This window comes from Desmodus rotundus, chromosome 3, assembly GCF_022682495.2.
Source record: "Desmodus rotundus isolate HL8 chromosome 3, HLdesRot8A.1, whole genome shotgun sequence".
NCBI lineage: Eukaryota > Metazoa > Chordata > Mammalia > Chiroptera > Phyllostomidae > Desmodus > Desmodus rotundus.
Genome location: NC_071389.1, coordinates 14,432,282 through 14,460,275, shown reverse-complemented (window position 1 = coordinate 14,460,275; position 27,994 = coordinate 14,432,282). Strand labels below are relative to the sequence as shown.

The window sequence follows — 27,994 nt, the reverse complement described above, 5'->3', positions numbered from 1 at the left end:
AGGCCCCTCTCCTGGGTAAGACCACCTCAGGAACTGCGACTCCTGACCCAGAGGAGTGAAGGTACCCCAGAAGGGCCCTCGGTCCCACCTAAGCCCCGGGCTAGGCTGCCGGCCTCAGGAGCTGTCTGTCCTCAATTTCTCTTCCCACCCAGGACTGATGTTTGGCCCCAACGTGGAATTCACATCGGTGCTGAAACCGGTCTTTGCCCGTGAGAAGGAACCCTTCTCCCTGACCTGCTTATTTTCGGAAGATGTATTAGACGCTGAGCAGAGCATTCAGTGGTTCCGAGACGGTGAGAACCCCCAGTCCTGGTCCCCAGCTTTTGGAGGCAGAGGGAAGAGAGGGACTAGAGCCCTGGCTCTATCCCCAACCCTGGGACCCTGTAGGAGAGAGAAGCTCAGCTACACCCCTCCTCCAGTTAGTCCAAGCTGGGTTGTGGGGGCTGAAGAGGCAGAGGGAAGCAGAGGGCAGCCACATGGGTGCCAGGGCAGGAGAGGCACAGAGGGGCATGAGCTCAAGGGGCTCTTGGTCTGGGAGGATGGAGGAAGCCAAAGCACAACTGTAGCCACTGCCCGCTGAGAGCCTGCCATGGCCAGGCCCTGTCCCAGCCCTTCACATCGATAGGATCCTCATCTGCACCCTAAGAGTGAGTGACGACACCCAAAGCCACAGAGGCCAAGGCCAGGAGGCAGGATGGCACGAGGAGCACCAGGGCAGGTTGTGACAGCGGCATAGGGCTTTTCCCAGTCAAGGTGTGGGTACCGGGAAATAATTACCACCCAGGGAGCTGGAAGACCCAGGCGTGTCACAGGCAAGGCCGGAGAAGGCTGGTCACATAAGCCAGCCAGGGAGGAGAAGGACGCCTGGACCTCCTTCCTGCCCCATCGGTGACCAGGCCGGCAGCCAGAGAACAAGGAGTACAGCCCCCGCCCCCAGCACCCCGCAGCTCTGAGCCTCGGGAGGCTGCACCTGCCAGAACAGGGGCAGGGGGCGGGGAGGAGCCAGGAGGAGCCCTGAGGAACAGCTGCAGTAGCAAGTCTGGACGTTTTCCCAACCTTCAGACCTTCCAGAATAGAGGTGCAGAGAGGAGGGAGGGACCTCCGAGTGGGACGAGGAGCAGAACAGCCCAACCGTGTTGTCTCAGGGGAAAGACCACTCCCTGAGTCCTGGAGCCCCTTCACTGAGGCCCCATTCTTCTCATTAAGGTCCCACCCTCTAAGTCCCCACTCTCCTCGCTCACCCCTACCCCCACAATGAGCCCTCTCCCCTCCTCACTGACACCCCAGCTCTCTCAATGAGTCCCACCCCTTTTCTGAGCTCCCGTCAACAAGCCCTCACTCCCTTCATTCAGCTCACCACCCCCTCACTGAGCTCCCACACCCTTCCTAGAGCCCCAGCCCCTTCAACGAGTCCCAGCCCGCTCACAGAGCCCCTACCCTCGCACAGGGCCCTGTCTCTTGTTTTCACTTCCTCACAGAACCTCTGACTGCTCGCTGAGCACCCAACCGTTTCCCTGAATCCTCATTCCCCTGGCTGAGCTCTCAGCCCATTCCCCAGGCCCTGCTTCACTGCAGCACCCCCCCCCCCCACCACCAAGCCTTCTGGAGAGTTCAGTGGCCACCACCCCATCCCTGACTCCACAGCTGAGCCTCATGAGGGTCATGGCCACGCCAGCCCCAGCCCTGCCTAGACAACTGCCCACCCCAGAGCATCTGCAGGTTCCCAGGTGAGGCCAGGATGGCCCATGAGCTCACACTGGACCCCTCTCCTCCTCAGGACAGCTAATGAGGTCCTCGGAGCGCCAGCAGATCCTCTATGCAGACCGCCAGGCGTCCCTAAAGGTGTCCTGCGCTTACAAGGAGGACGAAGGGCTCTACACAGTCCAGGTGGCTTCGCCCTTCGGGCCCCGGGAGCAGAGCACCTATGTGTTTGTGAGAGGTGAGGGGGGCTGAAGCCCAGAGACCAGGGCTCTGCCCTTGACTGATTTTCTGTGGGACCTTGAGTAAGTCCCCTGCTCCTTGGGGCCACAGTTTCCCTGCTATAAACGGGCTCTTGGGTTAGAGTCGCTCTAAGAATCCCTACAGCTTTGTATGACCCTCCAAAGAACACAGCTGACAGCCTCAAACTCGGTGGAAGCTGGGAGGGCGGGCTGAGCAAGTGCTGGGGTGATTCTGGCCCCTGTTCCATTTCTGCCTCCAGGCTTTGTCACCTCACTGGTGGGGTGACCTTAGGCAAGTCACTTTTTCTCTGTGAGACTTGCTTTTGCATCTTCAAAGTGGAGAGTTGCTCTGAGGCCCCTAGATTAATTGTGCTCATTGTTCAGGTGTGTGGTGTATGGGGGCCCTAATAAATGGTGCTCCTGCCACCTCAGATAGTTTGTTTAAAAAGAGGAAGCTATTACTCAGGTCCTGCTCTTCAAGATCAAAGCCAAGCCCCTGAGTGGTTAACAAGCAGAGGATGCTGGGTGGCAGTGGGAGGGAGCAGTTGCCCGGGGGACATGGACCAGAGGAAGCTTCCTGTCCCCCTTCCCCCACCCTGGGTTTCAGACGCTGCAGCAGAGAAGCCAGGGGCCCCAGGCTCCCCACTGAATGTCCTGTGCCTGGATGTGAACAGAGACTGCCTCATCCTGACCTGGACCCCGCCCAGTGACACTCGGGGCAGCCCCATCACCGGCTACTCTATCGAGCTGTGAGTCAGCCCCTTGAGTGGCAGAATCCCTGGGGAGGTAGCCCTCTGCCTGGTTGTGAGGACAAGCATATGGCCACAGGAAAGAGGGAGCCCCATGCCCAGCCTCTGAACGGGGCAGGAGGCCGGCTGTGCTGTGTACTTTAGGGGCGACAAAAGGGTGTTGGCCGGAGGCGGGAGCCCCACGGCTGACGTCGGGCACTGCCCTCTGGAATGCGTACAGTGGGAGCGGGCCCTGGGAAGGGCAAACACTCAGAGTCTGAAACCCGAGCACATGTGCATTTGTTGGCTAATTTCCTCCCTGGGTGACAGACAGGCGCCCGTAGCTGTGACCCCAGAGGGAGGGGGCACACCAGGCAGGGGAGGGCCTGGACACCCCGCCTGCCTCGGTGCTGCCAGCTCAGAGGTCCAGGCTTTAGGCAGCACACAGTCCTGTCACGGACGGGCTGGAAGACTGTGTACCCGGAGCTTCCTGCCCTATCTCATGACATCCCCCCAACAACCCCGTCGAAGGGGCAGGGGGACTCTGCAGTGCCTCATTCTCCAGATGAGGAAACTGGGGTACCTGGGGCGATGCCTCACATGGCTCGTTAGTCCTGGAGGCAGGGTGTGAGCCCACACGTGACCTCTGCCCCAGCCCGCCAGTAACATGTGCTGTGATATGACCTGAGGACAGTGGCACCCAGACTCCGAGGGTCACTCTGGGATGCACGCCACCTCAGGCAGTGGACAGCCCTTGAGTGAAACTCGAACTCCACCACTCACGCGCTGTGAGATCTTGGGCAAGCCATCTCGCTCTCTGAGCTGTGGATCCCAATTTGTAGAGTGCAGGCAACCACACCTAACTCCAGGGACTGCTGGGGTTAAGAGAAACGATGCATGTGAAGGGCCCAGCACAGCTCCAGGCACACAGGAATCTCCATGAAAGGCGTGGAAAGTTCCACCACAGGAGGTGGAGGATGGCCCCCAACCTCCTGGAGGCCTGAGGTTGGAGCCAGGCATTTAAATGGAGAGCAGGACTTTAATTAGCCAAGACCAGCTGGGCAGGCAGCCCAGGATGGGGAAATGGCCCTGGTAGAGGCTCAGACTGGGAGGTATGAGTCACGAGCAGGGGCTAAGGCCGGGCCGTCTCTCGCACAGGTGCCAGGGCGAGTCCGAGCAATGGGTGCCCTGCCACGAGGCCCCCGGGGGGACCTGTCGGTGCCCGATCCAAGGCCTCGTCAAAGGCCAGAGCTATCGATTCCGGGTGAGAGCCATCAACAAGGCAGGCAGCAGCCTGCCCTCCAAGGCCTCAGAACCCGTTGTCATGGATGACCACGATGAAGCCGGGAGGAAGACAGGTGTGTATGAAGGCCCTGAAAGGACATTCTAGAGCATCACTCAGGGAACGCTCAGGACTGACCACACAGGAGACAGGTGGCACAGCCCCCATTCCAAGCCCTGTTCCAAGGGGGGAGACATAGCCCTGCCCTCAGGACCCCCTAATCTGATGAAGGAGACACAGCCTCAGGAACCTCTAGTCTGTTGGAGGAAACACGGCTCCGTCCTTGGGACCCCCCGGCTTGAGGGGGGAGGCAGAGCTAGTCTGATGGAAGGAACACAAACCTGTGCACAGGAGATGCTGCGCTGAAGGAGGACCGCAGCACCTTCGACAGATGCCCTTACTCTGAGGGAGGAAAGCAGCCCTGCCTCAGGAGCCCCCAGCTGGGGGGTGGGGGAGAGGGGAGGGGACACAGCCCTCAGCCCCAAGGGGTCAACCTCAGGCTTGCTGCCAGCTCCGCTGTGCCCTAGGACTCTGAGCCAAGGCATGTCACTTCTCCTCTCTGTTCTCATTTGTCCCAAGAGGACAGAACACCACTGAGTCTGCAGCAGCAGTGCCCCAGCATGGAGCCCTGAGAATGCTGGGTCCTGCCTGAGGTCACGCCACGAGGGGCTGAAAGGCAAAGGCCAGGAACAGGGGGAGGAATCGGCACCCAGCGCAGGGCAGGTCCTGCCCTGACCCTCCAGACCTGGCCCCCACATACCCTGCACCCCTACTCCCTCCCCAACTTGCTCCATTCTCCATCCTAGAGATCCCCTTTGATCTGGGAAACAAGATCACGGTCAGCGCTGATGATTTTGAAGGTAGGTATGAACCTCCTGACACTTTGCCCCAAGACCCTAGCACCCTTCATGGTTCTGGAAACTCCCGTACACAAACACCAGGCAAAGAGACGGAAGCTGTCCACTGCAGGGGGAGGGGAGGGGAGGGGGGAGGGGTCCAGTCAGAGGAGCCAGAGCTCTCAGGTGATGGAGGGTGTGGCAAGCCTGGAGCAGGACATGGGGATCTCTGCCTGGCCTTGCTCGGTGACCTGGAACAAGTTCCTGCCTGTCTCTGGGCCCCTGTGACCTCCTCTATCAAATGAGGGTCTGAGATTAGGGATCTCAGAGGGCCCACTCATCTCTGCCTCTGGATGACTCTGATTCTAGGCTTGGTGACCATCCCCTCACCTCCAACCCATGTCCACGCCATCGAGATCCGTGAGGCTTACGTGGTTCTGGGCTGGGAGGAGCCCAGGCCCAGGGGCAGAGCTCCACTGACATACTCCCTGGAGAAGGTACGGAGACCCCAAGGCCCCCAGCCCCAGGCTAGCCCGAGAAGTAGATATGCAGTGGGATCCTGGTTGTGGGGCAGTTCAGGGAGGGCAGGGAGACCCCAAGCAAGGCCACGCGCCCCTGGGGAGGCCTTCAGACCATGGAAGAGAGTTCCCTGAGCAGGCCTGATGCAGAAGCAGGGGCGTGGATTCAATGACCTTTTGAGGTTACCTCCCACCTCGAGAGGCCAGTTTCTGATGGCAGTTCTTGAGGCCATTCATGGAAATATAAAAATTAGGAGACACGGACACTAACAACAGTAAGATCCACCGTTCCCTGGGTCTCTCCTGGCCCCCAAGTCTGGCTGCCATCAGGCCACGCACGGAGTCTGGTGCTTCTTCTTGGCCAGAGCCATGATAGGAGGGAAGCTAGGTGGTCCCCGCCGGCCAGGGTCATGACAGGTGGACCTCACAGGGCATGGAGGGGGGTATATAGGGGGTGGTCCTCACTGGGAACAGGGTCGGAGCAGGGGTCTGGGGAGGGGGCAGCTGTGCAGAGTGGATTTCACAGTGAACAAGAGGCAGCAAGGCAGAGTGAAAGACAGTGTGGCATTAAGATCATTCCCATCCGAACTCTGCCGTGAGAGCCGGTGTCCGAACTCGCTGAACCTCAGCTTCCTCCAGCATAGACGGGGCAGCCTCCCCTGTGAGGGCGGAATAAGATGCAGCACGCAGCCAGGGCCAGCAGCCCTCGGCCTGTGGACGCTTCCCAAGGAGGTGCTCTTGAGCGTGGCACATAGTAGGTGGACAGTACAGGGTTAGTGAATCAATGAGTAAAAAAGTTCTGGCTCCGGTTGTCCAAATGGGCCTCCCTTCACACACTCCCAGTGACCCTGTGTCCCCGAAATAGGAAAGCTACGGTGACTGAGGGTTTGTTTTGTGAGTATAATGGTTAAGACCTTGCATTCAGGCTGCCTGGGTTCAAGTCTATTATCTCTGCTACGTGCTAGCTACATGACCTCAGGCAAGTTATTTCGTCTCCCTGTGCCTCTGTTTTTTCCTTCTGTACAACAGAGATACTAACTGCACACCCCTTCTAGGGTCAGTGTGAGGAACAAAGTAAGTAAAGCGTAGGACTTAGGATCTAGCATACAGCAGGTGCTCAGCAGCGCTCACTGGGTTTTATAGCGATTTCTTGGCCTAGCTGGGTTCTAGGCCACTGGCAGCCAGATAGGCCTTCAGGGAGGGGGGAAAGCACAGGGAAGGCAGGGCCAGTGGGTCCCCTGGTGCTTCTAGGTCTTAAGTCTCATATCCAGACTCAGCAGATGTGGCCTCTGGGTGCCTTACTAGCCTGCATCACCTTTGGCTCTTCACCTTCTACCTGCCCAGAGCCTCAGAATTTATGGGTGCCTTTGGGGCCCCTGACGCTGTGGAGAGTGAGCAGGTTTGGGGCGCCCACACTTGAGCTTAAACACCAAATACACAAGCTGTTAGGTGCATGACTTCCTGCCAAGTTTCCCAAACTCCCTGACCCTGAGCTTCCCCATCAGTGGGGAAATTAACACCTGCCTGGCAAGGTTACTGTGAGAATTCATCTATTTACTCAAATATTTGCCCCACAAACACAGACTGAGCACCTGGCATGTGCTGGCATGTTCTCGGCCCTGGGTCCAGACAGAAATCCCTGCCTCTGGAGCTGACATTCGAGTAGGGGGTGGAGACCAATGATAAACAAGATAAATGAGCAGCACACTTAGCCCAGCAGTTAATGGTAGCACTTAGGAGAAAGAAATAACACAGGGAGGGGATTTAAAGTGTGGAGGGGAGGGGCTGCTGGCATTTTAACTGGAAGGGCTGGGGAGGCCTCCCCAGGAAGGCGAGTTCTGGATGAAGGCCTAAAGGAAAAGAGGAGCCGGCCCCACTTCCTCACTAAGGGAGGGTTCTGAGCAGACCAGGACGTGATCTGCCTTGTGCTGTAAAAGGGTCCCTCAGACTGTCATTTAGAGGAAGCAAAAAAAGGCTGGAGGGAGTTAAAGGTAGAAACAGGCAGACCCGTCAGGACGCTGTTAAAGTAACTCAGATGAGAGACAGTGGTGGCTTGGATCAAGGTGGTGGCAGGGGACATGAGGGTGGCAAGTCATGCTTGGATTCTGGGTACATTTTGAAAGTAGAGCCACTTGGATTTGTGGGTGGAGCATATGCGGGCGTGCGGGGGAAAGAGGAAGAGAGCCCAGGTTCGCTGCAAAAGTTTTGGCCTGAGCAAGCGAAAGGGTGGGTGTCGCTAACTCTACGTGGGCTGCTTGGAGCAGGGGGCAAGCTCCAGGGTTGAGTCCTGGCCGCGCTGAACGTGAGCTGCTCAATAGGCATCCAGGTGGCGATGGCGGGGAGGCAGGTGGATCCAGAGCTCAGGTGTTCAGGGGCAGCCGTGGCCGGGATAAAAGTTAGTGAGAGCACCTGCGGGAAGTGGCCACGCAGGGCCAGGCTCGGGCAACTGCTGAACCAATGCAACCTTCTCTCCTTTGTCACAGTCAGTCATAGGTAGTGGCACCTGGGAGGCCATCAGCACAGAAACTCCTGTGAAATCCCCAAGGTTCGCCCTTTTGGATCTGGAGAAGGGGAAGTCGTATGTCTTCAGAGTGCGAGCAATGAACCAGTATGGCATGAGCGACCCCTCGGAGCCCAGCGAGCCCATCGCCTTGAGGGGGAAGCCAGGTACCCGTGAGACGCAGAGGATGGCGGCAGGGCAGGCCAGCCCTGGCGGCGGTCAGCATGCAGGGCTGCAGGGATAGGGCCGAGCCCATCTCCCTGTCCCTGCCCACTTCCACCTACCATGAAGCTGAAAAGCAACACGATCGCAGGCCTGTGCAGTGCTAGGACATCAGAAATCACGTTTCTCTGGGCAGGGGTGGCTCATGGAAGTACAGACTTTTCTTTTTATTTCCAGAACAACCATTCACAGCTTGCACAATCTAGCTGCGTCCAGCGTAGGTGCTGAGTGTGGCCAACTGGTCCCTCATTCCAAAGGTCTCCAGGCAGTGCCCACTCCCGCCTCCTGAGCAGGCCTCCTGCTCCCGCGCGATGGGGGCTAAGCTGTCCCATCCCGAGCCCTAGCTCACCTGGAAGGATATTTTTCATCTTCAGAACACAGCAAGGGCCTGGGCAAGTCATTCCAGAGCACCAAACACCTGCCGAATGAATCTATATTCATAGCAAGTATGAATGCATTGGTGGGCAAGTGATGTTTTTCTTTAATTCTGGCCCAATTAACATTTAGGCTTGATTTGGGGCCTGGCCAGTGAGTGCCTTGTGATTGGCTGTGGGCTGTCTCTGGACCACAAGCCAGACTTAGGGGGAGGTTCCAGCTCCATTCAAAAAAGGAAGGAAGAGGAAAAGATGGGAGAGAAGGGTATGGAAGAGGGGAGGAAAGAGAAAGGTATTTACTTGTAAGTCAAATTATATAAAAATGGGAAAATACCCCCCCACACACAATGCAAAAGATTGAGAGAGGAAGGAAGAAAGAAATGAAGGAAGGGAGGAATGAAAGGAGAAACTGAGAAAGAGAGAGAGAGAGAAGCATCCCACCCCCCCACCCCGACGCCCAGCATCTGGGTACCTGGGTTTCTGGCCTTCTGACCACGTGCATATGCAGGGCTTTGCATCCCACTTCTAAAAATTAACATTACATCACACAGAGTTCCTCAGGTCATGAAATTCTCCTTGAAGGCATGATTTTAATGTCTGAGGACTACTCCATACAACAGATATCTTCCACTCAAGTTCTCATCCTTGGGTAGAATCAGGTCTCAGGAACATGGGTCCCTGAGTGGCCTCCTCCTAGCCTCTCCCCTCCACCCAGTCTTCATCCACAGCCGCATTGTCTTCAACCTGAGAGGCTGAAGTTGCTGGCAGGACCTTTCTGTGCCCAGGACCTCAAGTCTGTTTCTCAGTGCTTCCCCTGTGCTAAGTACAGATCCTGGCTCAGAGTAACACTCGATAAACACTGGATTTATGTTGGAAGGATGCTGAGTTCAACCTTTTCCTGTTGACTTTGAGGCACCAGCAGAACACAAGGAAAGGTGTCTGGGGAAAATGGAAGATGAGCTCTAGAACTCAGGGGCAAGGGCAGGGCTGGAGTTAAAGCCTGGGGAGTCACCTGCAGAGAGGTGAGCATTTGAGACATGGGAACGGATAGACCCTTAAGGTGAGAGAAGAAGAGAAAAATACAGCAAGTCAAGGAGCAGTAATTGGGAGAAGATTGGGAGCCACCAAAGGATATACAAGGATTTTGAGAAGTAGAAAGAGAAGGAAGCTCCTGCACCTGCCATACATTCATTCATCCATTCATCCATTCACCCATCCATCCATCCACCCCCTATCCATCCATTCACCCATCCATCCATCCATTCATTCATCCATCCATCCATCCATCCCCTATCCATCCATTCACCCATACATCCATCCATTCATCCACCCATCCATCCATCCATCCATCCATCCCCTATCCATCCATTCACCCATACATCCATCCATTCATTCATCCATCCATCCATCCATCCCCTATCCATTCATCCATTCATTCATCATTCATTTTTACATCCATCCACCCTTTCATTCATTCACTTATTCATCTATCCATCTCTTCATCCATCCATACATCCATCAATCTACCCATCTGTCCATTTAACAAATCATGGCAGTCTCTACCTCAAGGAGCTCGGTCTCAGGGAACCATGAAAGTCAACAGAGACATTTCAAGGAAAGGAAATCAAGTTTTCTAGAGATTGAAGCTCAACACTGAGGAAAACTGCAGATTTGGTGACCCCTAAGTAAGTGTGTGTGTGTGTGTGTGTGTGTGTGTGTGTGTGTGTGTGTGTGTGAGAGAGAGAGAGAGAGAGAGAGAGAGAGAGAGAGAGAGAGAGAAAGATTGTAAGGATTAATGAATGGGAGCTTTAGTGAGGAAGGGGAGATGTTTGGAAGTAAGAGGGGAGAGGACTTTTAGAATATAGGAGTCTGGGGCACACCTCTGGGACCAGGAAAGAGCTGCCCAAAGCCCCAAGGCACATCTGGAATCCACCTTCCACCCTTGACTGCTGTGGGGGCTTCTCCCTGCCTCTCCCCACACCCCACTTTTCCCCTATCATGTGAGTGCCGTGTAACTCAGTATCCTTAATCGGCCCACATTTCTATTTTTTAGCTACTCTCCCTCCTCCAGCTCAAGTTCAAGCTTTCCGAGACACTCAGACCTCTGTCTTGCTCACCTGGGATTCTGTGAATGAAGGCCCGGAGCTCCTGGGGTATTACATCTACTCCCGGGAAGCAGGATCATCGGAGTGGCAGACAGTTAACAACAAACCCATCCAGGGCAACAAGTGAGTTTTCCCACCCCTCCCTGCACCAGCGCATCCTCCGAGGATCCCTCTCGTAAGGGCATGTGGCCTGTTAGATGAGCATGTCCCTGAGCAGGGAACTTGCTGTGTCAGCCATCAATGCTTGATTTAAGTCCTTGGGGTTCCTCAAGGTTAAACTCTCAAGCTTTGCTACAGGAGAATGTTGATAAATGAAAAGGGAAAAAGATGCCCACAACTGGGTTCTAGCAAGAAGGGACAGCAGAGGAAGGACATTTTTCTCCAAACCAGAGTGTACCTGTATGGCTCTGGATGACAATTCTCTTTGGTGGGCCTTTAAAAGGACTCCGTGTCTTAGAATCACAGCATTCAAGCAGGTAATAAAAGCCGCCTGTGTATCAGGGACGAGGCCTGAAGTCCTGGAGATGTACCAAGTAGTGCGCCGTTCAGGGGTTGGCCAGCTTGCCTGCAGTTGGTGTCTTTCCCAGCATAGCTGCATGTTACTGGGGGGTCTAGAAGAGTCACATCCTGTAAACCATTTTTTCTGGTTTCATTGAGAAATACCTGACGTGCCTCACTGTCTAAGGTATATAACATGAAGGTTTGACTCACATGCGCAGTGAAATGATTACCACAGTAGGTTCAGTTAACATCCATTATCTCACATAGATACAATGAGAAAAGAAACAGTTTCTCCTGGCGATGAGCACTCTCAGGGTCTACCCCCTTACCTTTCCCACATAGGAACCAGCAGAGGTAACGATAGTTATCGCATTGTGTGTTGCATCCCTAGTACTCATTTACCTTATAACTGGAAGTTTGTACCTTTTAACCACCTTCCCCCAACCTTTAGAACCTTACGGCCTTTACCCTCCAGGAATATGTATCACTGGGGGGCAAGGGTAACAACTGGCCCAGAACCCTCAGATCTGACCGTGCTGGTTACCACTTATCCCACGAGGTTTTTCTGGAAAGTCCGGGACATCTGTGAGCCCTTTGGCTGTCCCTGAATGCTGCGCGTGTCTCTCCCAGGTTTACGGTTCCCGGGCTGAGGACAGGGAAGGAGTATGAGTTTTGCGTCCGGTCTGTCAGCGAGGCCGGGGTAGGGGAAAGCTCAGTGCCCACCGAACCCATCAGGGTCAAGCAGGCCCTGGGTAAGTCCAAGGGGCAGGTCCAGCCTGCAGGGGTGGGGAGGCATCTCTGGGCTGGGCAGAGAGCAAGGGATTAGAGACCACATCTCAAAGGTTCCAATCCCAGAGGCCGAGGGGATAAGCCCCAGTGGGCATGAGCTGACCCTCCCTGACCACCCGTTTCTCTGGGAAGGAAGTAACAATGACCCGAGGCTATGCTGTGAAGCCTGACCAGGTGCCCACCCAGGGGCAAAGTCCTTGTCACCAGCAGGCACCTCTGGCTAAGTTAGTACCCCCAGAGCGGGGAGGGCGCCCACTGGGGAAAGCTTGCTGGCTCCCTCAGGCCCCACTGCCCCGGCCTCACCTCCCTGCCTCCCCGTAGCCACCCCATCTGCCCCATATGATTTCATCCTCCTGAACTGTGGGAAAAACGACATGGTCATCGGGTGGAAACCCCCCAAGCGTCGTGGAGGAGGCAAGATCCTGGGGTACTTCCTGGACCAGCACGACTCAGAGGAGCTGGACTGGCACCCAGTCAACCAGCAGCCTGTCCCCACTCAGGTCTGCAAGGTAAGGCAGGAAAGTGGCCGCCCATCTGGTGTCCTGCCTTGTAGCTTCGCGGCCTCGAAAATCCAGCTACCTGAAGTGCAGAACACTGGCCAGTCTTGATTAAAGCCCCCATGGACTTCCTGCTCTGAACCTCTCCCTCTGCTGCTGTACCCCTTCCCCTTCCTCCCCAGCCTCGGGTTTTCAGTCTGTGCTTCTGCTCCTCAAGGTCAGCAACCTTCGTGAAGGCCACTTCTATGAGTTCCGTGCCCGGGCGACAAACTGGGCAGGTGTGGGTGAGCTATCAGCGCCCAGCAGCCTGTTTGAGTGCAAAGAGTGGACGATGCCCCAGCCAGGTGAGAGGCTGGGAGGCGCGGGGCCTCTGCACCGGCCCCTTCCCTGAATCTAACCAATGAGATGACCACTGCCGAGCTCCCTGTGCATTCACATTTGCTCTACTGTGACCCCTGGCCCCTTCCGCCAGTGGGCCCTGCGGTCTCTGGCACTGGCAGTCCTACTACTGCCTTAGAGGGCCCCTGGCCTTGCCCATCGACTGGCCCTGCACCCCAACACAAACTATGCTCCAGCTAGACACATCACCTGACCTTCAATTCTGGCCACACACTCATCTCGAACCCCAAAGGCACACTGCTAGGGTGACCAACTCATCCCAGTTTTCCCAGTTTGGTTTTACCACTGAAAGTCCTGGCCGCCTGGCTGCCTGATTCCTCTTCTACCCCTTCTCCCGCAGGTCCCCCGTACGACGTGCAGGCATTGGAGGTGCGGGCCACCTCCCTGATGCTGAAGTGGGAGCCCCCACTCTACACAGGGGCCGGACCAGTCACAGGCTACCTCATCAGCTTCCAGGAGGAAGGCTCTGAGCAGTGGAAGCCAGTCACCCCAGACCCCGTCTCTGGCACCCACCTGAGGGTGAGTCCGTGCCCCTTCATCCTCCACCCACCTTGGGCCTTCCCTGCCACCAGACATGGCAGGACTGCAGCCCATCAGAGCTGGAAGGACCCTCAGGGATTACTGCCCTCACCTCATGGCAGCAGCGAACCAGAGAGGGGGAGTGGCTTATCCAAGGTCACACAGCAAAGTGGTAGTAGGTTTGGCTGGCTGGTAGACTTAACCTGCTCCACTCTGAGGAGACTCCTGCCTAGAACCTCACTTACAATCCGCGAGGTGTATCAGCATTTGGATATGCTCGTCCCCGGAACCAGGAATTCTGCTTCAAGGACTAAATTGCAGAGAACTAACTGAACAAGCGTGCAAAGACCCAAGGACAAGGCTGCCCACTACTGCATCTTTTGTAAAGACGGAAACGACTTAAATGTCCATCAAGAGAGTAGCTTAAATAAATCATAGCGCGTCCTCAAAACGCAATCCTGTGCCAGATGGCATGAAGACTAGATGGTTTAGGAGGGGCAACAAGATAAAGAACCAGGTACACGTGCATGTGCATATCGACATGAAAATATACCCATCCTACATGGCCAAGAAAAAAACAATACAGAGTAGGAGATACGTATGTTAGATAACATGCAATATATGTATATCACAGTACACATATTAACAAACACGTATGCAGATAGATGTGTCTTAATTTAAATGAGAAAAAAAGCTCTGGATACAGAAGACATCTGGCAGAGTCATTGGTTGTATTCACCTGCAGTGGTTGTTCGCACTTCCACCTACGTAGGAGAAAGGTAAGCGCAGACCATCCTGCCCTAGCACAGCAAAGACAACGCACAGACGTTTCACAGGCCAGAGAGCAAAGGCATTGACTGGCGCATTCTCCGCAGGCACAAAAGACTAACTGAGACGATCCACCAGAATCACAGACTCCAGGCCACCAGGGTCCCTTGAGCAGGCCGGGGGCCCCATCTCTGAAGCCAGGGTGTCTCCCAGATCGCCTTTGTTTGTGGCACATTCATACGGACAGTCCTGTGATGTGGACTAGGGTTTACTTTCTGCAGCCTAGGGAGGCAGGGAAGACTTTTTCCGACTCACTTTCCTGAAGTGTCTTTCACCACCGGGCAGGAGGGTGTGCGGTTTCTAGAACCACACGCAAGTGTTCCATTAGTTGGCACCGAGAGGAGAGAAAGCAGGCTGGAGCCGCCCACAACAATATGGAAAGAATAAGACACTAAAAAAACAGAATACGGTGCCTCTCAGGCTTTTACATGGGCATTTACAAACACGCATGTTTTATGTGCATTTGAAGTCTAAATGGATTACTATGAAATTGTTTTTTCTGGTCATCTCTGGGGGGTGGGACTGCTGGGAGAGCTTCAACCCTTTGTTTTCTACTCTTCTCAACTGCTTTAATATTTTCCCCCAACAAGCGTGTATTTCTTTTATAACCAGAAAAATATATATAAAAATCTTTCATTTGAAAAAGTAACATTAAGGCCGCCTAACAGAGAATTAGTGAGGCCAAGCCTCAGCCCGCAGAATGCTCTGAGATCCTGCAGTCGCTGCCCCCACGGGGCCAGGCCCCGTGCATAGAGCCAGCCAGGCCTGGGTAGCTGGCCCGAGAGAGCCACTCAGAGTGGATGGTCTCTCTGCCCCCACCCCCAGAGGTTTGCCCGGCCAGGGCAGGGCGGGCCTCAGTGACTTGGCACCACTTCTGCATGTGGGTGGTTGGCTGGCATTCACTCGCTCAGTCATTCACTAAATACCTCTTGACACCTACTTAGTGCCAGGTCTGGAGCCAGGCCCTAGACGTGACCATGCTTGGGTAACGCGGTTACAACAGCACGAATTGTACAATGGAAGGGCACCTGAGGGATTCCCAGAGCTCCAAGGGGGAAGATCAGAGACCTTCCCAGAATCCTTACATCTACCCAAGCTGAGAGGTCAAGGATGAATTGGGGGAGGGGAGAAGGGACGTTCCAGGAAGAGGGCTCAGCAGGGGCAAAGGCAGGGAAGCGTGAAACCACTTGCGTGATAAACAGGCGGACCCTGAGGGAGTCATGGAGTGAAGGGGGCTCAGAGAGGAAGGAGAAAGAGGACAGCGGCTGAGGTCACATCAGGAGGAATTTAGGTATTAAACCTCACAATCTGAGCTTTACCCTGAAAGCCACTGAAAGATTGAAGCATAATCAGACTGGCCTCCTGGAAAGATTGACAGAGGGCAAGACGGAGCAGGAAGAAGGGTCTAGAGATGGAGCTGCTGCGGGGAAGCTGTTGGACTGATGCAGGCGGGAAGTAAAGCTTCCACGGAGGCCGTGGCTGGGACGCGGACAGGAGCGGCCACATTCAAGAACCGTCAGGGAAATAACATGGGAACCTGGGGACTGCAAGTGCAGAGCTCAAGAAACAGATGTTGAGGGTGATCCCCAGGCTTCTTCCTGAGGGGATAAGCGGAGGAGAGACCAGGGTGTTGGGAGGGAGAGGGTTTTCCGAGTGGATGGAGTTCCAGGAGTCAGAGGCATGGAATAATCCCAACAACGGGGAGACCCCTTAAAAACTGGAAGTCGGGAGAGCAGTGTGCTCCTGGCCCATCCCCATGCCTCAGGCAGCCTGCGCCTTCCTGGGCTTCCACAGATGAGTGGTTCCCAGCACCCATGGCCAGGGTTTTGGGAAGGATGTGTTCTTTGCTATCCTTGGTGCTCACTCTCGCCTTCTTCCCCCACTCCCACCTCCAGATTTCTGACTTGCAGCCGGGGAAGAGTTACATGTTCCAGGTACAGGCTCTGAATTCAGCTGGTCCAGGGCAGCCATCCATGCCCACCGACCCCATACTCCTAGAGGACAAGCCAGGTAGGGGCAGGTGGAGGTGCCAGCATCACTGCTGGGCTGTGCCTTTGAGGAGGGGCTCAGAGGGGGGTCGGGAGGATCTGCAGAAGGACAGGACCTGAGGGGCCCTCCCCCCACCATCACTCCACTCTTCTTCCAATGTTTTCTTCTTTCCTGCCTGTTTCTCTCCCCATTCCCCACTCCGTGAATTTCCGTGGAATCCCAAGACAGGAACACATCTTCTCCTTCTTTTGGAGGGGTCTCCCATTCTTTCACCTGCCACATTCGTAAACTCACACTCTTCATGGATATTTAGAACAATACTCAACGCCAAGGCCCAAGCGTTATTTCAGACACTGCACGAGGCTTTGCCCGGCCTGCAGCCACAGCCCCTGGAATCCCTTCCCACCACACACGCCAGATGCGGCGTTAGGTTCTTACACTGCCCCGGCCCGCCCAACAAGCCACTGAAGGGGCCATCACTGTCCCCACTTTAGGACGGATATTATCGTAGCTCAGAGAGGTTAAATGATCAGGTCACACAGCAGACCATGACAGACCCACTCAGCTCTCCTGACTATGAAGCCTATCCATTCATCCAACAAATATTTGGTGACACCCACACTGCACTGTGGATGCCACAGTGACGAGAGAGCAGGGTCCCTGCTCTAGTGCAGGCAGCAGAAGTACAGGTGGACAGTGAGCAAGTAACCAGTTCTGTAAAGGAGAAAGTGATAAATGCTGTAAGGGACACGAAACAGGGTGATGGGGCGGGGTGAGGATTACTTTAACCCTGGTGGTTAGGGAGGGCCTCTCTGAGGAGGTGACATTGGAACTGAGAAGAAGCCGGAAAATGCAAGACCTTGGAGGCCACAGTAAGGGGCCTGGGGCTGTGAATTTTATTCAAGTGCGATGGGCAGACACTGGAGGTTTAAGCAGGGAAGGGGCATGACCTGGCGGTTTACTGTTTATAAACAACTGGTGCCCTCTGCTGGATCCTGCCCTCAGATGCCCCGGAGATCAAGGTGGGTGTGGATGAAGAAGGCTTCATCTACTTGGCTTTTGAAGCCCCAGAGGCTCCCGACTCCTCAGAGTTTCAGTGGTCCAAGGACTACAAGGGCCCACCGGACCCCCAGAGGGTCAAGATCGAGGAGGAAGTTAACAAGTAAGTGACAGGAGGGGTGGCACAGCTAGTCTACAGGTCCCACGTGTTGTCAGATGAGTCGGCAGAAGCTCGTGGGTGAGGCCACCCGGCAGGACCCACAGATTACGCATGAGTGGGGCAGAGAGGGGCTGCTTGTCTCTTACTAAGGATGCTGACTGCAACTTCAGGGAAAAATGAAGGAACATGTCAGCATTTAAGGGGCTGATGTGACAATATTCATGTAGAGTCTTTTTCTGTGAGCAACTGCTTCCGCAGAGATGCTCAGGACCTGCTCTCCAGCCTGGGAGCCAGAGGCTTGTTCTCAGAACTTCCTGGGCTCAGCGTCATCTCATTTGTAAAAAGAGGATTGGGAACAGATAACCGCAAGGGTCTCTGTCAAATGTCCCCAGGTCTCACTCTCCACCCCCAGCAGCTCGTGGCCTCAGCCCTGTCCCGCAGGAGGTAAGGCTGATGGCTTGGGCCCTGGAGAGAGAGACAGAGCAGTGCAGCCAGTAAGAAGACCCTGTGCCAGACATCCCGCAAACAGGGGCCACTGAAGGTGCCAGGCCAGAGATGCCCTAGGCAGGGGACCCTAGAGGAGGCATAAGGAGGCAGCCGCCCTGTTTCCCAGCTTGGCTAGGGTCCAGAGTTGGGCTGCAGGGCCCCAAAGCTGACTGAGACCCCTGCCCCCAGGCCTCTAGTGCTCAGGGCCCCTCTCAGAGCATCCACTTCCTCTCTCCTCCAGGTCCAAGGTCATCCTGAAAGAACCTGGCCTCAAGGATTTGGGCACCTACTCGGTGGTGGTCACCAATGCTGATGAAGATATCTCAGCGAGCCACACGCTGACAGAGGAAGGTAATGCCCCTGCTCCACTGCCACCTCCCCAGAGAGACAGGCCCAGATGGAGAGTCTGCACCCACCCATTCAATCAGCCAGTCAATTAATAAATATCTAGCGAGCACCTACCACAGGCCAGATACTGTCCTAGGATTACATCCGTGAACTCGATGGCCAAAAATCCCTGCCTGGTGGAGTTCTCATTCTTCTTGTCTCTCTCTCCTTCTTCTACTTTTGATAAAAGCAAAGGTACCAGAATTATTTCACTTCCTTCTGTAGCCTAATTTTAAAAAAAAATGATTTGGTCAGAGGCATGAGAATGGCAATAGGGAGCAGTGGGGACTATGACAAACCAGAGAGTAGATGCCGTGTCTAAAGGGTCATCCATGTTTGATGATTTAAACAGAACTGAAATCCATGCTAATGACTGACAAGAGTCATGCTCTGCTGTCTCCATAGCAACTGAGGGACAGCCCGCTGTCTTCCCTGCTGACTATGCAGGAGGTCCTTTGATTTTGTTATGAAACAGAAGCCAGACAGACCCAGTTGCAAAGCCACAATTTCCTGGCTGTTTGACCTTAAGCAGGTCATGTCACTTCTCTGGACATCAACTAAAACAATGTTATGCAGATGTATTTAGATGAGTCTATGCAAGCTAAAGCCATCCACGAAAGGGATGGGTTTTTCATTTTGGTTTGGTTTGGTTTTGGCTGGATTCTTGTCCAGACCCATCATGCTTAAGATTCTGGGGCTCACAAGGACAAATAAGTAGGAGCTCTGCCCCTGCCAATTCACCCATGCAACACATATTTATTGAGCATCTACTGTGCGCCAGACACTTACGTGGAGCCAGAGCTCAGCTTAGCGAGAGAGACAAATCTAACAAAGAAACTGCACATGACAGCACTGTGCAGAGCTACCCTACAGACTTCTAGACTGAAGTGCTCAGTGTTGGGGCCAGGCCTCGGAGACTAGGACAGCATATTACAGAGGGTGAAGCATAGGGCCCAGGGACCAGCGGGCCTGGAGCGGTCAGAGGTGGACAACAATGCTCGCCCCACAGCACTGTGTACTAGTGGGATAATGCAGTACCTGGCACGTAGTAGGTGCTTCTCTGGGGAGGGGGCACTTGATCTGAAGGTGGCCTCCAGCAGCCCTTCACATCCCCCTTGGTGCCCATCCAAGGTCCACAGTGCTCATCACCCCCTGTGTTGCAAGTGACCCCAGACTGAGAAGGGTGTCTCAGCATGGACCCTACAATGGCTTCCATGGACCCCACAGCCCCAGTATTTCATTCTGTTTTCTTCCTTGCTCCACCCTGTCCCAGAGCTGGACAAGCTGAAGAAGTTGAGCCATGAGATCAGAAACCCAGGTAAGCAATCCTCAGGCACCTCCTGGGTGTTTGGAGCAGAGCTGAGTTGACAAGAACTAGCTGGGGGGCCAGGGACAGAGAGTGGGGTCATCACGGGGCTGGAGGGCCAGAGACCTGGGTGTCAGCAGTTGTCGGTGAAATGGAATGAGGAAGCCGCTGCCCAGTAGCATGCAGGGGTCATAAACGGGGGTGCACATTGGAATCACCCCAGGAACTTTTGAAAATCCTGATGCCCAAGCCAAGGCCCAGACAAATCAGAACCTGGGGGCCTGACCAAGGATATTAGGCTTTTGAAAATCCTCAGGGATCCAGTGTCTAGCCAGCATGAGAAGCTCGCTTGGCCTTAGAGCCAGGGGAAGAGGAAACACTTCCCAAAAGTGAATAGAACAAGCAAGCGTAACACCCCCCTCAGGACCCCACCCCAATCTGTCTCCTTCTGTCATCCAAGCACTTCACAGAAGGCCAACAGTGTGTACAGGGAGGGGCTGGTCGGAGTAGGGAGGGGAGGAGGCCCCACCCCCTTCTTCCTGTGCTCTGTCCTCTCCCTCCCAGTGATCAAGCTGATCTCCGGCTGGAACATTGACATCCTTGAGCGAGGAGAGGTTCGGCTGTGGCTGGAAGTAGAAAAGTTATCTCCGGCTGCAGAGCTGCATCTAATCTTCAACCAGAAGGAGATCTTCAGCTCACCGGTAACTGGACCTCTGATTCCTAAGGGAAGTTCCAGGCCCCACCCCCGCAGTGGTTCCCCACAGGTCGGGGGCGCCCCCTAGCGGACGTTTTAGAAACGGCCACGTGCTTTGGTGGGCTGTCGCAATGATGGGGACGGGGATGGGGTGGGGGGACATCTGGTTTTCAGCGCCTGGGAGGCAGATAGCAGGGATTGTAGGTGCTTGCCAATGTGAGGGACGATCTCAGAAAGAATTTCTCATGCCGCTTACAACTTTTGAACGTCCCACCAGACATTCTTCAGATGGAAAACCTACATTCATGCCTATAATTGCCCAAGTCTAGACCCTAACTCTGAGATGCACAGAGAATTTTTGCAGTTTCAATATACACTGAATAGTTTTTATTCAAGTAGACACTCCACCCATGCTCTTTCATTCGTTTTCCTGTTCCTGTGTAGAATCGTTTCTGATCATTTTGCTTTCCTTACTTCGCTTAAATTCAAACCAATTTATTATAAAGCAGCGCAGAATGAATGAGAGTGTACCTGAGCACCTACGTGTTGAAAATCATATTGCTTTTATTTCTTCCTATCACAGTTGTGGCATTCCATTGCTTTTTATTAGGTGACCCGCATGAGTTGCCTGTATTCAACGGTTTTTAGTTACAAACATAACAATTTCAATCTCATGAGAGATCCAATCATGAGATCATATTATTTATGGATCTTATCGCCCTCAGAAACTATGTGTTCTAGAGAGGGCTCTGGTTCTGACAGAGGAGAAAGAACTCGGGGCTGGATGTCACAGGACCCATATCATCACCCCCTCCCCCAGGTTGTACTGTGCGCCCTGGGGCAGGACCCTTCACCTCTCTGTGCCTCCGCTTCTGCATCTGCACAATGCGGCTGGCTGTCCCAGAATCAGGAGGAGCAAATGAGAAAATCAGTTTGAATATTCTGCTTACAATTAAGCATGACCTTGGCACATGGCAGAGGAAGTGTTACAAAGTGTAGACTCCTAGTACGCAGCACCAGGACTATCGGTGGCCCCAGTAGAAATACAAATAAAACTAGATGGTTCACTCAAACCACACATACAAGTAAGGCCAGAGGGAATAAGGTTCTAAATCTGGAAAAGCCCCAGTAGGGGGTGCACGAGAGGCAACCACATATTGATGTTTCTCTCCCTTTCTCCTTCCCTTCCCCTCTCTCTAAAAATATGTAAAATCTTTTTTTAAAAAAGATTTAAAACTGGAAAAGAAAACTTTTAAAAACTGTTAAAACATGGCAAAACATAAATGAGTGTTAACTCTGGGTAGCGAGTGTGCAGGCTTTTTAAATATTATCCTTTATACTTTTATGAAGAATTGTAAAAGAAGTAGAAAATAACAAAAAAAAAAGTGGCACCTTAGGGATGTCTTTTGGACCTCTGGTGTGCTTTTGGGGACTGAGTGTGGGGAGAACCCAACTCTATAAGCAGCAGAGGGTTATCCAGGGTTCCCTCCCCATCTCTGAAGGCTTCTAACTCTGCACATATCACCCCCAAGTGCAACAGCACCCCAGTTGGTGCCTCACAGTGCAAATTCCCTGGGATCAGAAAAGAGCAACAATGATTCTCGGGGTTTGTTCTCCCCAGAACCGCAAAATCAACTTTGACCGAGAGAAGGGCCTGGTGGAAGTGATCATCCAGGAACTGTCCGAGGACGACAAAGGGTCGTACACGGCTCAGCTCCAAGACGGAAAAGCCAAAAACCAGATCACCCTGGCACTGGTGGACGACGGTCAGCTGCGCCCTGCCCTCCCCGCCCCATGCGTCCAGCCTCAGCTCTCAGCTCTGGGCTCTTCTGTGCACCCGCTGCCCCTCTCTGGACCTGTTCTCCTCTTGGCTCACACTGGTCCCTCCCTGTGTGTTCACAGATTTTGACAAACTTCTGAGGAAGGCAGATGCTAAGAGAAGGGACTGGAAGAGAAAACAAGGTAAGAGTCTCTGGGGTGAAGTTCAAAGGCCTGGAACACCACGCCAGTGGTCAGTGCTGGGGGATTCTGGGCTAATGGGTTAATAGGTCCCTCAGCCCCGCTGGGCCCCTGAGGGAGGGCCACTGCAATTCAACCCAGCTCTGTCCCCATGCCAGAACCAAACAATACTTGTCCAACCAGAGAATTCAACACCTTCTTAAATTTTGCACCCTGAGCTCCTGCCCCGCTTTCCCCCAGCTCTTGCCCTGGTGGGGACAGAATCTGAGGATCCCAGTGACCACTAGCTGCCCTTACCCCAGCTGGCTGAGCCTGGAGCTCTGACTGGCAGGTGTGTTTGTTTTGCACTCGCAGGTCCCTATTTCGAGGAGTTCTTACAGTGGAAGGTCACAGAGGACTGCCAAGTGTTGCTGACATGCAAGGCAAATCCCGTCCCTGCCTCCAGCCCTGCTCCCGGGCCCACTGGGGTGATATCTTTGGCTTGCCCCCAAGTCGGGTGGCTGTATTTGCCCCACTGCCCCAAAATCAGTACCCTGGGCTTGGCTGATCCCACACCTGGAAAGTAGCCCCAGGGAGACTAACCAGAAGGTAAAGCCAGCCCAGGGAGCAGAATGAGTGTGAGTTGGGTTGGCCTTGAACCCAATCTCCAAGCTGTACCGGAAGGGTTTTTTGGGGGCCAGGTGTCTGAGAGCAAGTGAGGGGTCTATATGTTGAGGAGGTCCCCTGTGTCTATTGGCAGCCTTGTCAGATGCTCTGCCCAGTGCTTCACGGCATTTTATGTCTCCGCCTCACAAGCATCTGTGACTTGGGCGTTATTCCCCCGACATTACGGATGAGAAAAATGGGGAAATAGCTCAAGACCAAGAGGTGGAACCTAGTGTCTGCCTGACTGCAAGCGGTGCTCCTTCTCAGCACCTTGCAGCCTCTTTAGGAAACTAGGGGAGGGCAAGGTGGGGTGGGTACTCTCCCAGAAGCACATCCATTCAGCAAACTCAAAGCACCTACTGTGCACCAGACTCTCTACAAGGCAGTGGGCTTCTAGGAGCCCAGGGGTCAGAATCAGGACCCTTGGAAAACAGCATGCCTCCTGCTGTGATCCAAGCACTCTGGGGTGCTTCAAGGAAGGCTTCCTGAAGGAGGTGACATTTAACTTGAATCTAAGATGCATAGGCATTTACAAGGAAAAATAGAGGAGGGAGGGATCAAGAGGCAGAGGGAACACCATTAGCCAAAGTCCAAACTTCAGAAGCCAGCAGAGACGTACATGTGAGGGAGAAGATGGCTGATGCATACGGTGAGGGTGTGTGTGTACAAGGAGTCTGGGGGTCACACATGTAAAAAAAAAAATTCTGATGAGCTGAGTGTTTAGTTAGAAAGAGGAAACCTGATGGAGCCTCGTGCCCCACTCCCTCAGGTGACCAACACCAAGAAGGAAACCCGCTTCCAGTGGTTCTTCCAGAAGAAAGAGACACCCGACGGCCAGTTCGACCCGCAGACTGGAGCGGGGCTTCTCTGCATTGAGGAGGTGAGGGCGGCCGCAGTGCCAGGAGCACTGGCCGGGAGCCGGGAATGGGCTGGGGCTAGGCTGAGGCACGTGAGGCGCTCACCACAGGTACAAAACTTCAGGGGCCACTAAAAACTCAGTAATCGAGATAAAAAATATTTCACACGATATTTTTAAAAGTCAAAATTAATGCAAAGAAAAGACCATGGGGGAAACAATACCCCTGTGTTAAATAAAGGCAGGATCAGTGATACTGGTTTTCCTTTTGTGTGGACTCCAGCCCTGGCCCTGGCCCTGTGTGACCTCGGGCTGGGCACTGTTCCCCTCTGACCTCGGTTTCCACAGGGAACATGGGAGGGTTGGGAGGGATGTTCCCTCAAAGCCTCCTTCCTGCCCTGAGAGTCTGGGAATTTAGGGCAGGAAGCCTGCGCACCAGGGCTGGAACTCAGTTCACCCACCCACGTCCCCCATGGCCTCTAGGAGTGTGACCGGGTTAAGATGGAAAGGCAAGTCTTGCTCCCAGACAATCAATGTTTTCTGACCTGCTGCAGATTTCTGCAGCCTCCCTGGCCGCCAAGGTGGGCTGGCGTGAAGGCGGGTTTGCTGGCTGGGAAGGGAATGATGGTGTCAGGGTCTTCTCCCAAACCCTAGCCAGGACCGTGCCAGGTCGGACTCTGTCATCATGGTGTAGGCTCTTCACACAGGGCTTGGCATCGAGAAGGTGCTTCATGGCAGCTGAGTCTCATAATCAACCGGCCCCTTGGGGCAGAACTCTCTGGCTCTCGAAGAGTCACCTCCCTTGACCCTCGCAGCAGCGAGAGCACGTAGCTGGGGCAAGGATCACGCCACCATTTAGATGGCTCTAAACTGAGCCTCAGAGGGTTTAAGGACATAGGCTCAAGGCTAGACAGTGGGGTCAGAAGTCACTCCAGCCACCTTCCCTGAGGTGTGGCGGGGACTTCGGAGCCTGCCCTGGGGGAGGAGGGAAAGGACCTAGGAGAGACTGTTGGGGTTCAGCCCTTTGATCCCCAAGTTAGGAGCTGCCTCTGCCTGGGGTGCTGCCTCACAGCACACTCCGTAGAAACAGTCGGGGTGGGAGGCCCTCTGAGGTGACAGAGGCAGGGCTCCTCAGGCCCTGCAGGAGACACTGTGTACTGAGAGGTTACCTCTGACCTCTGGACCTCACTTTACAAGGGCCACCCAAGTTACTGGTTTGCTGAGTGTTGATTCAGGCTTCACTTTGAGGTTAACAAGCATGTGCCACAGAGGACCCTCTTGTCCTGGGAGAAATCACATACCCCTTTCTGGAGAACTACAGAGGGGTCCCTCTTTCCAGGGGCCCCCAGGAAGCAGGGCAGCCCAGGTGGAGGGTGTGCCAGGTGCAGACAAGCTCCACAAGGAGGGGTCCCCATGCTCTGCTCAGGGCAGCTGCTCTCAGCTCTGCACCCCACCACTTCCTCAGAGCCAGACAAGCTCCGAGTTGGAATCAGAGGGCTCTGGAGCTGGCAGGAGCCTTAGAGCTCCCCCACTCCAGATGGGTAAACGGAGGCCCAGGGAGGAGAAGGGTCTTGCCTGAGATCACAGAGACAGGCAGGCCGTCCTGGAGCATGGCTGCCTTGCTGTCCATGACTCCTTCTGGAGCCCAGACTGACCCTGCCTCCACTCACCCCTCTTTCCAGCTGTCCAAAGAGGACATGGGAACGTATAGAGCGGTGGTTTCTGATGACCGCGGGGAGGATGACACCATACTGGACCTTACAGGTGAAGGTAGGAGCTGGCAGTGGAGATGGGCTGGGAGGGCTGTAAGGTGATCACATGGAACCAAGAGACAGTGATGCAACCTGTGGGTTAAAATGAATGGGATCCCCACGTCACTGGGGGCCACTGAGGTCCAGAGAGGTTAAGTGACCCACCCAAGGCTGCACAGTTAGTCAGTGGCAGGGGCCTGGTCTGTGTGACACTGGTGTCCACAGTCACTGACACACACTACAGCGAGTCCGGGCTTTAAGACTCAAGGCCCAAGTTCACTCCTCTGCCCCACAGTGGGCCCAGGGCTCCTCACCCAGCTGGTTGGCTCAGCTAGACAGAAAATTGTCAGGTTGGCCCAGGTGTTCTCCAACCGTGGTGCCCCGCCCCATCAGTCACTGAGTGCCCTAGACCCTGTCCATCCCTGAGCCACAGGACTCATCCGGCAGAGCTCCCTGTGCCCCAAGAGCTGCTCATGAGCTCCACGGCCCTTCTTAGGGAGTCCTCACCCTGATGTGTCCACAGGGGAGCCTGACATCAGTTGACCATTCTCTCTGTCTCCCTCCAGCCCTGGATGCCGTCTTCACTGAGCTGGGCAGGATTGGTGGTAAGTAAGCCCCTCTTTTTGCCCTGCCCAGATGCCAAATCACCTCCAGGGGACCTACAACTGGCTTTGGCTCCTATGGGTGGGTTTCATCTCCAAACTCAAAGATGGGGGTCAGAGGAGAGGAGAAGTTCCCGCCTCCTCACAACACTGCATCCCCCCACTGCACCCTGAGAGCAGGGACAAGCTGGCGGGCCGCAAACTATGCTGCCCAAAAGAGCTTGGGGAAGACTCACGCTTCTCCTCTGCCTCCCCAGTCCTCTCTGCGACCCCGCTGAAAGTCCAGGGGACTGAGGAGGGGATCCGGATCTTCAGCAAGGTCAAGTACTACAACGTGGAGTACATGAAAACCACCTGGTTCCACAAGTAGGTCGGCTTTCCCCTAGAGCCCTAGCCAGGCTGTAGCGGGGCCCAGCACCTGCCCCGGCCCCGTCCCAAGGGACCGGCAGACAGGGTCTCCCACTGGTCCTGTTGCCCACAGAGGGAGTGAGGAATGGGGAGCAGAAGGGATATCCCCCAGAGAAAGTGGGTAGCCTGGTGGTAGGACCATTTTCCAAGAATATCCATATCCACAGAGGGATCACAGTCTTAGAGCAGCATCTGGAACTGGGGGAGGGGAGGGTGCAGGGACGACAGAGAACCAGACAGTCAGGTGGGTCCGGGTGCCCACGTGGGTCCCTGCAGCCTCAGTAACCTCAGGCTCAGGCAGAGGGGCCTGTGGGGCTGATAACTAACTGAGAGTCAAGACTTGAAGGCAGGGTAGATAAGGTATCCATGAGGACTTGGCCGTGAACTTAGTGACCCCAGATCACTGGAGAGCAGAATTTTCCCAGGGTGTCTTGCCATTTGCACGCCTCAGCCTTGTGGAGCAGACGTTGCTGCACTCATTCTGTGGAGAAGGCTAGACTGACCTGGACAAGTGTGTCAAGTGAGTGAGAGCCAAGGCCAAGTTGAATTCCCGGACAATGGAGCTCCTTCTCTAGAGTTTCTGGGCCCTTTGACTAGGCCTGGAGTTATCATTTCTACAACACAACCCTGGGGACGTGTTGCTCCAGGAATGAACTTGAAGTTAAAAAAAAAAAAAAAAAAAGTTTATATCTTTTCTAAGGGCTAGAGGAGTGACTGGGAGAAACCCTGAAGGGTTTAGATGAGGAGGATGAAGAGGTGAGGAAGTGACTGGCGGTCACTGACCCTGAAGCACCACTTCCTCCCACTCCCAGCCTGCAGGACAGGTCCCAAGTACAGACAGAACAGTGGCACATCGCTGATGCTCCACAGGAGTTGATGGCTGGCTGGACGGATGGATGGATGGATGATGAATGGATGAGTGGATGGAGAGTTAAGGAATGTCTCATGGGTGGTCACCACAAACCTGGAAACAAACCCCCCGGAGAGGAGTTGGGGGCAGGAGGCCTGCAGACCTGCAGGCAGGCAGCCTGCCCCGAGCAGCACCGACGGGCTGCACCATGTTAACCACACATTTGCCCTTGTATTCAGAGAGAAACGCCTGGAGAGCGGCGATCGGGTGAGGGCTGGCACCACTCTGGATGAGATCTGGCTCCACATCCTGGATCCCAAAGACTCAGACAAGGGCAAATACACCCTGGAGATAGCTGCCGGGAAGGAAGCCCGGCAGCTCTCGACCGATCTCTCGGGGCAAGGTGAGCCGTCCACCTGTCTGTCCTCAGTGAACACCCCATGGGCTTTGGGGGGATTCCCATACCCCCACCCAACCTGGCATTGCCCCAAGAGAACACTGGACTGGGAGGGAAGAGAGCGTGCAGGACCCGTCAGCCCTGAGCCCTGTACCTGGGGGTCACAGCGGCAGACGCCCTGACACTCCCATTTCCCTTCCCCTATTTCCTTCTCACAGCCTTTGAGGACGCCATGGCTGAGCACCAGAGACTGAAGTAAGTTGCCTCTGTATTTCTCAGTGTAAATCATAGGCCCCTTGGTATGGTGTGAACTGTGCACAGGAGTCCTTTCTGGGATCCCTGTCCAGCTCTTCCTCTCCCTCGCCATCCCCTCGCCCCTACCCGGGCAGGACTGTCCTTCAACAAATGGAACCTTGAGCCTTTTTTTCCATTTCTGTTTTTCAGAGCCCTGGCCATCATCGAGAAGA

At 54.6% G+C, this 27,994-nt stretch overlaps 1 protein-coding gene across 2 annotated transcripts in view; it reads left to right on the top strand.

Moving 5' to 3' along the window:
- MYOM3 (myomesin 3) overlaps positions 1-27,994 on the top strand; it is a 44,610-nt gene that overhangs the window by 13,236 nt on the left and 3,380 nt on the right. For both annotated transcript variants that reach the window (XM_024554822.4, XM_053921302.2), the window contains 27 exons: positions 153-293; positions 1,778-1,939; positions 2,548-2,689; positions 3,827-4,026; positions 4,757-4,810; positions 5,156-5,283; positions 7,788-7,971; positions 10,454-10,628; positions 11,637-11,758; positions 12,117-12,304; positions 12,510-12,636; positions 13,032-13,210; positions 15,934-16,048; positions 17,033-17,189; positions 17,914-18,023; positions 19,333-19,377; positions 19,930-20,066; positions 21,681-21,825; positions 21,962-22,021; positions 22,373-22,440; positions 23,433-23,543; positions 25,202-25,289; positions 25,837-25,875; positions 26,130-26,238; positions 27,370-27,533; positions 27,746-27,782; positions 27,972-27,994. In XM_024554822.4, the coding sequence (XP_024410590.2) occupies positions 153-293; positions 1,778-1,939; positions 2,548-2,689; positions 3,827-4,026; positions 4,757-4,810; positions 5,156-5,283; positions 7,788-7,971; positions 10,454-10,628; positions 11,637-11,758; positions 12,117-12,304; positions 12,510-12,636; positions 13,032-13,210; positions 15,934-16,048; positions 17,033-17,189; positions 17,914-18,023; positions 19,333-19,377; positions 19,930-20,066; positions 21,681-21,825; positions 21,962-22,021; positions 22,373-22,440; positions 23,433-23,543; positions 25,202-25,289; positions 25,837-25,875; positions 26,130-26,238; positions 27,370-27,533; positions 27,746-27,782; positions 27,972-27,994 (3,210 nt within the window). The remainder of the gene's footprint in view (positions 1-152; positions 294-1,777; positions 1,940-2,547; positions 2,690-3,826; positions 4,027-4,756; positions 4,811-5,155; positions 5,284-7,787; positions 7,972-10,453; positions 10,629-11,636; positions 11,759-12,116; positions 12,305-12,509; positions 12,637-13,031; positions 13,211-15,933; positions 16,049-17,032; positions 17,190-17,913; positions 18,024-19,332; positions 19,378-19,929; positions 20,067-21,680; positions 21,826-21,961; positions 22,022-22,372; positions 22,441-23,432; positions 23,544-25,201; positions 25,290-25,836; positions 25,876-26,129; positions 26,239-27,369; positions 27,534-27,745; positions 27,783-27,971) is intronic.